The sequence below is a fragment of the Bos taurus genome, chromosome 8 (genome assembly GCF_002263795.3).
Source record: "Bos taurus isolate L1 Dominette 01449 registration number 42190680 breed Hereford chromosome 8, ARS-UCD2.0, whole genome shotgun sequence".
Classification (NCBI taxonomy): Eukaryota; Metazoa; Chordata; class Mammalia; order Artiodactyla; family Bovidae; genus Bos; species Bos taurus.
The window spans coordinates 97,012,857-97,025,811 of NC_037335.1; the positions used below are offsets into that span (position 1 = coordinate 97,012,857).

Genomic DNA, 12,955 nt, shown 5'->3' on the forward strand with positions numbered 1-12,955 from the left:
GGCGGAGTCTGCACGTAGGCGGAGCGACAGCGGGCGGGAGAAGGCCCCAGAAACAGACGAGACGAGGAAGCCCTGAGCGCCCCCACAACAAGACGCCCACTGACTGCGCCTGCGCACGCGCCATCCAGGCGGCCGGCATTCCAGAGCGGCAATCCACCCCGCCCCAATTCCGGGGCGGAGTTCTTGGCTGCGCCTGCGCACAGCCTCGCCGCACCCTACGCCTGCGCGCTCCGCCAGCCCGGCCCCATCCCCCAGGTTTTTAGGGTGGTGGGGGGAGGGCGCGTCTCGGCGAGTCACGATGATGGCGGCCACCAGCCTGTGGTGAGCTAGCGGATTCTCTGCTGCTTTCGCAGAGCCCCTCGCGCTTCCGACAGACCCACTGGCTGGTAACCGGGCGCGTGAGGAAGCACGGTGGCCCGAGCTCGCGAGGAAGGCCGCAGTCGCGGAGGCAGCGGCGCGGCCGGGGGCCAGGGCTGGGGGAGAGGCCGCTCTGCAGGGCGAATGTGACAAGCCCCCACCCCCACCACCTTCCTCCCGAGTGCGCGAGGAGCGCGGGCGACCCCGGGGCCCCGCCAGGCCACAGACCCCGCCCAGCGGCCAGCACCCGGAGCAGGCCCGGCAGCGGAGCTGCGCGACGGCACCATGCTGGTCACCCTGAAGACCCTCCAGCAGCAGACCTTCAAGATCGACATCGACCCCGACGAGACGGTGAGTGCGGCGGGGCGCGCTGGGCCCGGCCCGGAGCGGGGGCGGTCCGCGCGAGGGGCCGGGAAGGCCTGGGCTGGGGATGGCGCGGCGGGACCGCGTGCGGGGCCTCGACCTCAGCTTCGAGCGGAGCTTGAGCAGGTAGAGCCGCGGTGCACCCGAGAGGGCATGGCGAGCGGAGGGTCTAGGGACCCGGGCGCTTATGAGGCCTGCGGGCTCCGGGCGCGGGTAGGGCCAGGGACCTGGCAGCGTGCGGCCCAACGAACCTTCAGAGTGGGCTGTGAGTTTTGTGGCAGGAGTGAGGGGAAGCAGTGGTCGGACACCGAAGTCCGGGTGGCATATGGCGTGAAGCACACGTTAGCGGGGCACCGGAGACCTCGGCCTGGGCGCTCTCGGTGGAGGGGCCAGAGGGGGAGGGGAGGTCAGGGTGGCCTGGGCGATCGAGCTGGGCTCCCGGGTGTGGGTGCACAGGTTAGGGAGGGAGAGGTAGGCGACGCCACTATACCTGCGTGGACCTGGTTAGGCGCTGAGGTCTTGGAGGTGGTAACTGGAGATAATGAGCCTTAAATAAAATGGTATCAGGTTCCGTCAGCCGCAGAGTGAGTGTGAGGGGTGGTGAAAATGCATTTTTTGCCCTCTTCGCCGCAGAATTGGTGACCCTTTTATTTGCATAAATGTTGAATCGTTTCTCTGCAGTTCTCCCGCCACCCAGCCCACACCCATACGTAGATTGCACTTCGAGGCCTTTTTGGTGGTGAAGGTTGTTGCATTAGAGCCCTTCCAATAAATCCAGGCGCAAACTTAACTCCAGATTAGCAAGTTCCCTGTTTTAGAAGCCTTGAACTTGTAGGATCGGAAGTCTGCACCCAACCTCCAAATAACAGCCTTTCAGAGGAGAAATAAAATAAAAACTCTGAATCTCTTCTGTAAACTCTTGGACGACTCGAACTTCACGTGTTAAATTCTCATGTCATCCTCTGTATTTGTGACTGCAAAAAGCCACTGTGTTGAAATCAGTACAACTTTATGCCAAGATCTAAAAATTGCCATTCAGTGTAAACTTCTTGTGTTCTGGAAGTGTGAGTCTGTACACCTTTGAGGTTGTCACAGTGTTGTATTTACAGCAGCAACTTTCTGCCCGTCTGTATTTTTCAAAATGATTCAATTTTGGTGGATGTCGGGGACCTTCAGTTCAGTCGCTTAGTCGTTTCCGACTCTGCGACCCTATGGACCGCAGCATGCCAGGCCTCCCTGCATCACCAACTCCCGGAGCTTACTTACTCATGTCCGTTGGGTCGGTGATGCCATCCAACCATCTCATCCTCTGTCGTCCCCTTCTCCTTCTGCCTTCAATCTTTCCCAGGATCAGGGTCTTTTCCAGTGAGTCATTTTGCATCAGGTGGCCAAGTATTGGAGTTTCAGCTTCAGCATCAGTCCATCCACTGATATTCAGGACTGATTTCCTTTAGGATGGACTGGTTGGATCTCTTTGCAGCCCAAGGGACTCTAAAGAATCTTCTCCAATACCACACTTTAAAAGCATCAATTCTTCGGCGCTCAGCTTTCTTTATAGTCCAACTCTCACGCCCATCCAGGTCTACTTGGTGTTGGTTAATTAAATAAACCTGAGCTCCCATTTGCAGCTCTAACATAATTTGCTATGTACCTGTTCTACAAAGATGTGAAGATTAAATAGTATTTAATTGGTGGTCAGTAAATGGAATTGATTATTAATCAATGGGTACCTTTGAGGGAGGAAGTTTTCTACATCTTGAATTATTTAAAAATGTAGTTCCCAAGCTTTTTGAAATTGTGGCACAAAATGATTTTAGCTCAAGGCACTTAATTATATGTGTAAATATGCTACATGATAAATTCTTAAAAGGTGCAAGAGATACCAAGTTTCAATGAGAAATTCAGTGTCCTCAAAATTGACACCACCTGTGGATCGCTATTACTAACATCAAATTCTTCCTGAATATTCCTTTACTGCTTATTGTGTACTTATAAGTTAAAGGATGGAGGTGAAAATGCAGCTGTTTAATTAGTTCTCAGCCAAATTTTTCCATAAAATAGCTATTGACTTTAGTTTTTTGTAATGTTGGTGCTGCAGGAACTTTACCAACTGGTATTCACAATTAGTTCCAGAATTATTGAAACCTAAAGGTTTGGGGGGGGGGGCAGTGTTTTATATTTCTGATTTATTGAAGATATGCAGTGACTTTCTACAGCTCCACTGAAACATTTATGCTCTTCTAGATTTGTATTGCTCTTTAGGCATTTTATGCATTCATTATCTTAGAGCCAATATTGTGTTTGTATAGATAATTAGCTAAGTTGCTATTTTCCAGTTTATTTATATGAATTATAAACATATACTTCTGAAGGTAGATTTTCAGAAAGCTTAGTTACAGAGTTGCTTCTTCAGTTTTTTGTTGCTGTTTGTCCAAGTATAATTGTGCTGCTGTTTATATAAATGTAAAACCTAACATTGTTAGTCTGGGACAAGAAATGAAAACATTTAATCGGGATATTCTGGAACATTTACTTTAAAATGACTTGTGGGTTTTTACTTTAATGGACTTAAATTTCAGAAATGGGGAAAACATTAGAGCTATTTTAATTGCATCTTTATAGTGATTTTTAAATTAACATTTATTTTTAATACCGTATTTGAGAGCATTCCAGTAAGAAAAGACGCAATGAAAATTATATAATTATCGGCAGACTGTAAGTATCCTGTTTGTGAAAACTAGATAGCCAAGGATATTAAGAAAATAAATTTAAAATAAAGGGGAAAAAATAGGATTTTAGTGAGACTTTTAGGGAGATTCACATAAAATGAACAGATTTTGGTGTCTGAAACCTATGTGTTGGCCACTCAGAGGTTTGATTTTTTACCTAGAAGTAACTAAGGAACCTTAAATTACTTAAGTAACTTGAAATGGCTGGTGTAGAAACTCTTGTGAGCTTGAGAGGAGTAGGAGCAAAAATGAGTGAAAGAGGACTGAGAGATAAGAGGAATCATGGGAGTGATTCGTTTGCTGAACAAGTAAATGTTCAGTGAGCTTTGACTGGCAGAACCAGAGGAAGGCAAGGACACGGGAGACATGGTCTGGGGCTTTTGGGGAGACATATTTACATAGTCTTAGCTCAGTCGGTGGCTATAGCATAGGAGACGGACACAGTAGAAAAAGCAAGATTTGTTTTTAAGGTGCTCTTATTTGCTTTAGTTTTTGAATGTTGAAAGTTCTCCCTTGCCTTTTTGTTTAAAACCAGTGAAACCTTAACATTGCCATTTTGTGCCATTTATTTGACCGTTACCCTTGCACTGCCCTTAGTGTTAACCATTACAAAAATCTTTTTATTATTAGAATAATAATTCATCTCCTCTTATAAAATAACTGGGGGAAAAACAACAGTGAGTTTGAGGCGAGACATTAAGTGCACAAGCTGAAATACTACATAAGTCACAACAAAGCTATGTGTATACATTGGAAGTTTTTGATAAGACAGTTGCTAAAGTACAGTAGTTTTAATTAGTATAGACAGTGTATTTGATCTGTACAGTAATCTGCAAAGAATTATCTCACTTGGTGATACATTCGTGCTGCAAAATACTGCTTGAGTACTAGTTCTGTATATAGGATTTACTAGCCATCATTTTTTAGCACATTGTTCCCATCGTGACTAATTGTATTATAATAGAGTTGTGCTGGAGATAGTGCCTTATTATGGAAGTTTCCTAGATTATTAAAACCTTTAAGTAGTTAACGTATTAAAATACTATATCACAGAGGTAAAACTAAGGTTTCTTGGCATTTTGGTAAAACAAAATACTGGAAGTACCTGGGAAATCTGGCATGGCTTGCATCTGTACTTAGCACACAGGAAGCATTTAAGGGAGCTTTCCAGGTGGCTCAGTGGTAGAGAATCCATCTGCCAATGCAGCTGAGCTGGGTTCAGTCTCTGGGTCAGGAAGATCCCCTGGAGAAGGAAATGGCAACCCCTTTCAGTATCCTTGCCTGAGAAGTCCCATGGACAGAGGAGCCTACAGTCCATTGGGTTGCAAAGAGTCGGATATGACTTAGAGACTAAACAACAGCAACAAGAGTTTGGTAAAGATCTTTTGAATGAACTAAATACATTTTTTGGTGAATTGCCAAGTCAGTGATCCCTCAATCTTTGCATGTTAATTTATTTAGTATTGGTTGAATACTTACTAAAAGTGTCAGGTTCTGCTCTAATGGTGTGTACGTTATAGTGGGATAAATCAGTTGAAAAACAAGTTTTCAAAACCAGATAATGGTAAGAGTTATGTAGAGAATTGAAATAGGGTGAGGTAATGTGATAGTGCATGACTAGGTGGCTACTTTTAAATGGACTGGTCACAGAAGACCTTTCTAAATAAGGTGACATTTAAACTGAGATCTGAATAATAAGCACTCAGAGATGGGGAGAGTGTTTTCTTTAGGGAAGGACTTTCAAGGGTGTGCATTGGGAATCAAAAAAGGCCTGTTTTGTTGTTCTAGTAGGTGAGGGGAAAGAGAGGTGAGGGATTAGAGTTAGGCAAGAGGCCAGGGCCTGTAGGGCTTTGTAATAAGCTGGAGATTTTCATTGTAAAATAGGAAGCCTTTGGGGGCTTTTAAGCAGAGCAGAAAAAATATTTCTTTTATGATTTGGAAAGGTTACTTTGCTGTCTGGAGAACAGACAGTACGAAGAGCAGTGAGGCTTGCACAACAGTTTCAGGAGTTGAAGTTTTGACTAGGGAAGTAACAGTAGAGATATAAAGAGAATTGGAGGGATTTGAGATATGGTTGGAAGGGAAGAGCTGATGATGGGTTATAGTGGAGGAAGTTGAGAAATAAAAGATTAAGTAAAGGTTTTAGTTGTATAACTTGTGTGAACACCATGTTCTTTGCTAAGACATGGAGGGTTGAGAGAGGAGCAGGTTTAGGGATTGGGGTGGGAACTCAAAGACTTACATTTAAGACGCCTACTAAACATTTAGGTGGAAATGACAAGGAGATTTGCTATGAATTTTAATTCCAGAGGGAAATTTGGGCTGGGGTTAGAGACATGACAAGCCACATGTATGTTTGACCTCAGTCCATGGGAATGGATGAGATCATCTTGCCTCAACCTTTTTCAGTGCCCATTCTGGACAAAATTGAGCCCAAGAGCCTAAATTACCCGTTAGAGCTACTAGAGTTGAGGAGCCTTGGTGAGAATGGAATGAAATGGGGCTTAGGGCTGAAACCTGGGGTGCTGGTCCATGTGAAGACTGAGTAGTGAAAAGGTCAGGCAGTCAAAGTGCGACCTTTGAAGGAGGAAGAATCCAAGAGAAGAAAAAAGTTTAAAAGATGAGGAAAGGGTCAAGTGTATCTGCTACTTGCAAAAATGTAAGATGAAAACAAGGAACATGACTTGGTTTTGGCAACTTGGAGGTCATAAGTGACCCGGGTGAATAGTCTCCTTGAAGCGGTGGGGCCAGAAGTTAGATTTGAGTGAATTGAGGAATGCATGGGAGACACATGAAAACAATCGCAATAATTCTGAGTGTCACAGCCTGTGGTAGGCATTGTTAAAAAAAAAAAACCAGAATTGTGAAAAATATGTAATAATGTGTGTTTTAAAAAGAATTGGAGACCAGCATGATTAGTAACTTATCTGGGGTCACAGTCAATGGCCTTGGTAGTTTCACTGTCTTTGAATGATGGTCTTGTCCACAGTCTGATCTCCATTCATTAATTGCACATCCGGTGACCTTTCCTTCTACTTAACTCATTTATTCAGACCCAGGAGTGGTAACTAGCTCTTATCATGGCAAGTAACTGGAGCTCTTCCTCTTGTCCACAGTAATCTGTTTTTGGTACCTCACTTTAACGTTCCTCTGTTTCCAGTTCTTAGGAGACTTACAATCCATTTTATCCATACTGCTTTTCTCTGGCCCTCTCCTCGTGTTACTGCTTCCACTTTTGCCCAGCTAAAATAGAGCCAGTGGTTATAATCACTCCCTTGCAAGGGTCAGGTGTGGCATGTCTCTTGAGCCAGGCCGCCTAACTTTCAGTCCTGGCTGTAGCACTTGCCACGTGATGTGACCTTTGGCAAGTTACCCAGTTTTGTGCCTGTTTCCTCATCAGTAAAGTTAAGAATACAGCCACAGAAATACTGCCGTCTCAGGATCGTTTTGAAGGTTATGTGAGTTTGAGAAAATACACAGTATGTTTGGTGACAGTGCTTAACAACATGGTCCCACTCTCACTCCACCTGACAGCCTCTGTTGATTGTGGAGATAGCTTTGTATTGTGGATAGTGCTATCTAAGGCCAGTTCCTTCACTTTCCCACGACATCCTAAACTCTCATTTATAAAGGACGTCACTCCATTGGGTCTCCTTTTCTTCATCATTGATTTTTCCATTTCTAGAGTTATCTAAACACTGTCCTTGTTTTAATAAAACCCTCCCTTGTCTCCACATTTGTCTACAGTTCCGTTTCCCCCTCTTCCTTACAGCAGAACTTAAGGGTAGCTCTTGAATCTGTTTGCTTTTTTTTTTTTTTTTTAAAACATCTTACTCTTTCAAATACATCATACTGTTCCCAAGCTAGAGGGAGCCTTTCCCCACTTTGTAGTTGCCTTGTGTCTTTGAGTGTGGCATACTTAAATCTGTTTTCTCATGGGTAAAATGGGAGTAATAGTGATTTACCTTCCTCATAGAGTTGGTGTGAAAATCAGATGAGATCATGGATCTGAAAATTTGGGTAAATTGTGAAATCAGAAATCTATGCAATTTTTAGAAAAACAAATCCTGTTTTTTATCAGTTTTCCATTCATTGTGATCTGTGTTTTCACTGTCCTTTTTGAACATGGTTTGTGTGAGATATCTTTATTTTCTCAGCTTGATGTAGTCAGCAACTTCAGTGTTGAGAGAAGTATTCTGTCATTTTAGTCCTGGAAATTGAGATTATTTGATAGATAGTATATAAAATTTCTTTTGCTTTTGGAAAGAAATGTTATAAATTTAAACTTGGTATAGAACAGTGAATCCTGCTGAAGGACATCACACGTCTGTTCCCTATAAGTTTGGATAAATACATTCCTTGTATTTGGCTCTCTGACAGCTAATTTTATAGGGGGATGAACTTTATAAACCCTTTAACATATATACCTATTCCAGCAGAGGAAGTAGACCAGCTACAAATGACTAATATGTATGCATAGGTCTTCGATGCTTGAGCAGGTGGATAACAGTTGTTGTCTCTCCCTCTGTCCTGTCCTCTGCATGTCTGGTTGTATTAGGTGGGTGGCTTTATTTGTCGTGTATTAGATCCGTTCTCTGCCTGTATAGGGACTTTAAAATTTACAAGTAACTTGGGAATTTCTGCTTTACTGTCTTCAAAGCCTGTGTCCGTTTTGATCTTGATGAGACCATACTGTTAGGAATGTATTTATAATATTGTAGAATAGATTAAACTGGCATAAATAGATAGGCTTCTTTTATTTAAAAAAAAAGACAAAAAGAAAAGAAATTGGTAGCTGCTGTTGGTTACCAGGGGCTTCCCTGGTGGCTCTGACAGTAAAAAGTCTGCCTGCAACGCTGGAGACGCAGACTGGGAAGATTCCCCTGGAGAAGGGAATGGCTGCCCGCTGCAGGATTCTTGCTGGAGAATTCCACGGACAGAGGAGCCTGGAGGGCTGTAATCCAACAGCTCTCGGTTGTAGAGTTGAACACAACTGAGCGACTAACACTTTGAGTACTTTGGCTTTAGGAGCCTAATTATCATAGTTTCTGTTGGGGGAGAATGGATTATGAATTTCAAATTATACTTAAAATAGTAACTTTTAGATCGTAACCCTAATTTGAAAATTATTTTTTCAGTTAAAAAAAAAAAAGATTGTACCACATTTTTTCTTTCCTTTGGTCCAGTGGGAAGAAGTTTCCTGCTGCATTAATGTCAGTTGACATCTTCATAATCAGTTCTGTTTTTAGAATTACCTGAAACCCGCTTTGTGGGAAGGATTCAGGAAATACTCTCGGGTGCCTGCACTAGTCTCCCAAATGGAAGGATACTGCCCAGGGAACCAAAAAGGAAAAGTTTTGCCCATAAACTGTATGGAATCCTTTTGTAAACAGATTTTGCTTTAGGTCTCTGTTTCCTTTTGCTAATGGGGGCTTCACTGATGGCTCAGATGGTAAAGAATCTGCCTGCAATGTGGGAGACCCAGGTTCGATCCCCAGATTGGGAAGATACCCTGGAGAAGGGAATGGCAACCCATTCCAGTACTCTTTTCTGAGAATTCCATGGACAGAGGAGCCTGGCAGGCTACAGTTCATGGGGTTGCAAAGAGTCAGACTTGACTAAGTGACTAACACATACATAATGGTTAATGGCTAAAACTTACTTGCTGTTACTAATTTTTTAATTTGCTAGGCTATGTAGTGTTCGAACTATCCAGAATTTTCAGCTTTAATGAGATCTCATAAATTGCAGTGTATTCTTGTATAATATTAGTAATGGTTGGAAGAGGGTACCATGAGGTGTTTTTTCTTTTAAACTACTTACATTTCCCCTCATTACTAAAAACAATCGAGACTTGTTATAGTAAGTAAAGTGTATAAAGAGCAAAAGGCTTTAGGCCCCTGGTCTAAGTAACCATTGTTGAATTCTGTATATGCTGCTTGTCTTTTTTTTTTTTTTTCAGAAAAATGTGTGCATATAATACATAAAAACAACAACGCTATGTATTTAAAAATCCATTGCTTTTGTCCTTAAGGTGAAGGTGAAGACGCTCAGTCGTGTCTGGCTCTCTGCGACCCTGTGGACTGTAGCCTACAAGGCTTCTCCGTCCATGGGATTCTCAAGGCAAGAATACTGGAGTGGTTTACCATTAACTTCTCCAGGGGATCTTCCCTACCCAGGGATCGAACCCGGGTCTCCCGCATTGGAGGCAGACGCTTTAACCTCTGAGCCACCAGAGGAGCCCTTTGTCCTTAAAGATAATTGTAAATATTTCTTCCAGTCATTTTAATGTACATGCATTCTGTTAATTTCTTTATATAGTCACTGTTCTTATTGAATTGTTTAACAATACAGCTGTATGCATGAGCAATAATGTATTTTACCATTTCACCGTTGATGGATATTTAGGGTTGTTTGCAGTATTACAATAAGTAGTGTACTACACATATTTCGTTCATGTATCTTTGAAGTATTTCTGTGAACATCCCTTTAGTATTGATTCTTAGAGGTGGAATTTTTGGGTCAAAGGATGGCAGATTGCCTCAAAAATGCCTGCATCAGTGTTCACAAATCTCAACAGTATTTGTTGTTTTCAAATATTAAGTCTGTCTGAATAACCAGCCAGGATTCAAATAGAGATCTAACACAGAGTAAATGAGTTAAATATTGTGAGGCTCTTTGTACACTGCCTGACACATGGTAAGTATGTAGCACCCATGAACTAAGTGATGTGTAGGAAGACTGACTTGTAAAACATTATACTACTATGGAGATAAGATTTAAAAGACATTACTTTTATATCTGAAACATACAACTTTAATTCGTGGAAATAACTACTTTTAATGGTGGTTGGCCTGAACTAAGATAGTGTCATGGGATACAATATAGCGTTCACATTTTTCAATGTGATAAGTTAGATGATAAGTTGGAACCACTGGATTTAATGTGAGGAATATTGGAGAAGTGAGAGACAACTACCTCAGAACAGAATGGGATGAAAAGGATAACTGATCTGCTTTTGTGTTGGCCTTTTTCAATAAATTATTATGATTGTCTCCTTTTGGGTAAAAAAAGCAATGTTAGCTATGTCTAGTAGGTGTTGAGTATGTTTTTCTTTTAAAATGCACAATTTCATAAAAGAGAAGTATGTGGCTAGGAAAAAAAACTAGATTTATTGAGTCTTAACCATATTCTGTCTCTAATCAGTGATAAACTAACATCCTTTATCTAGGGGGAAATAAGCAGCAAAATGAATATCCCTGCTTCAGCCAGGAGAAACTTGTTGTTTACTCTGATCGTAGTGCTTAGTATTAGGCCCATCTTTTGAGATGACTTAGTGGAAACATTGACACGGGGCTCAGCACAGTTCAGTTCAGTTGCTCAGTCATGTCTTACTCTTTATGACCCCATGGACTGCAGCATGCCAGGCTTTCCTGTCCTTCACTGACTCCCAGAGCTTGCTCAAACTCCTGTCCATCGAGTTGGTGATGCCATCCAACCATCTCTTCCTCTGTCATCCCCTTCTCCTGCCTTCTCTTTCCCAGCATCAGGGTCTTTCCCAATGAGTCAGTTCTTTGCATCAGGTGGCCAAAGTATTGGAGCTTCAATTTCAGCATCAGCCCTTTCAGTGAATCTTTAGGACTGCTTTCTTTTAGGATGGACTGCTTTGCTTTGCTTTCTTTGCACTCCAAGGGACTTTCAAAAGTCTTTTTCAACACCACAGTTCAAAAGCATCAATTCTTCAGCACTCAGCTTTCTTTATGGTCCAACTTTCACATTCATGCATGACTGTTAGAAAAACCATAGCATTGACTAAATGGACCTTTGTTGGCAAAGTAATGTCTCTGCTTTTTAATATTCTATCTAGGTTGATCATAGCTTTTCTTTCAAGGAGCAAGTGTCTATTAATTTCATGGCTGCAGTCACCATCTGCAGTGATTTTGGAGCCCAAGACAACTACAGTCTCTTCAACTCTTCCCATTGTCTCCCCATCTATTTGCCATGAAGTGATGGGACCGGATGCCATGATCTTAGTTTTTTGAATGTTAGCTTTTAAGCCAGGTTTTTCACTCTTCCTCTTTCACTTTCATCAAGAGGCTCTTTATTTCCTCTTCACTTTCTGCCTTAAGAGTGGTGTCGCCTGCATATCTGAGATTATTGATATTTCTCCTGGCAGTCTTGATTCCAGCTTGTACTTCAACCAACCCAACATTTCACACAATGTACTCTGCATATCAGTTAAATAAGCAGAGTGACAATATACAGCCTTGCCATACTTCTTTTCCTATTTGGAACCAGTCTGTTGTTCCATGTCCAGTTCTAACTGTTGCCTCTTGACCTGCACACAGATTTCTCAGGAGGCAGGTAAGGTGGTCTGGTATTCCCATCTCTTGAAGAATTTTCCACATTTTGTTGTGATCCACACAGTCAAAGGCTTTAGTGTAGTCAGTGAAGCAACAGTAGATGTTTTTCTGGAATTCTCTTGCTTTTTCTATGATCTGATGGATGTTGGATCCATTAATTTGATCTCTGGTTCCTCTGCCTTTTCTAAAACCAGCTTGAACATCTGGAAGTTCACGGTTCCCGTACTTTTGAAGCTTGGCTTGGAGAATTTTGAACATTACTTAACTAGTGTGTGAGATGAGTGCAATTGTGTGGTAGTTTGAGCATTCTTTGGCATTGCCTTTCTTTGGGATTGGAATGAAAACTGACCTTTTCCAGTCCTGTGGCCACTGCTGAGTTTTCCAAATTTGCTGACATATTGAGTGCAGCACTTTCACAGCATCATCTTTTAGGATTTGAAGTAGCTCAGTTGGAATTCTATCACCTCCACTGGCTTTGTTCATAATGATGCTTCCTAAGGCCCACTTGACTTCACATTCCAGGATATCTGGCTCTAGGTGAGTGATCACACCATCGTGATTATCTGGGTCATGATGATTTTTTTGTATAGTTCTGTGTATTCTTGCCACCTCTTCTTAATATCTTCTGCTTCTGTTAGGTCCATACCATTTCTGTCCTTTATTGAGCCCATCTTTGCATGAAATGTTCCCTTGGTATCTCTGATTTTCTTGACGAGTTCTCAAGTCTCTCCCATTCTGTTCTCTATTTCTTTTCATTGATCACTGCGGAAGGTTTTCTTATCTCTCCTTGCTATTCTTTAGAACTCTGCATTCAGATGGATATATCTTTCCTTTTCTCCTTTGCCTTTTGCTTCTCTTCTTTTCTCAGCTATTTGTAAGGCCTCCTCAGACATTTTGCCTTTTTGAATTTCTTTTTCTTGGGGATGGTTTTAATCACAAGCCTCCTGTACAATGTTGCGATCCTCCATCCACAGTTCTTCAGGCACCCTATCAGATCTAATCCCTTGTATCTGTCACTTCCACTGTATAATCATAAAGAAATTGATCTAGGTCATACCTGAACAGTCTAGTGGTTTTCCCTATTTTCTTCAATCTAAGTCTGAATTTTGCAATAAGAAGTTCATGATCTGAGCCACAGTCAGC

General features: G+C 42.2%; 1 protein-coding gene across 1 annotated transcript in view; it reads left to right on the forward strand.

Annotated features, from left to right (window-relative positions):
• Positions 1-275: 275 nt before the first annotated feature.
• Positions 276-12,955, forward strand: part of RAD23B (RAD23 homolog B, nucleotide excision repair protein) — a 44,246-nt gene continuing 31,566 nt past the window's right edge. Inside the window, 1 exon segment of the mRNA NM_001046310.1 lies at positions 276-708. Within this exon segment, the coding sequence (NP_001039775.1) occupies positions 643-708 (66 nt within the window). The 5' untranslated portion in view covers positions 276-642.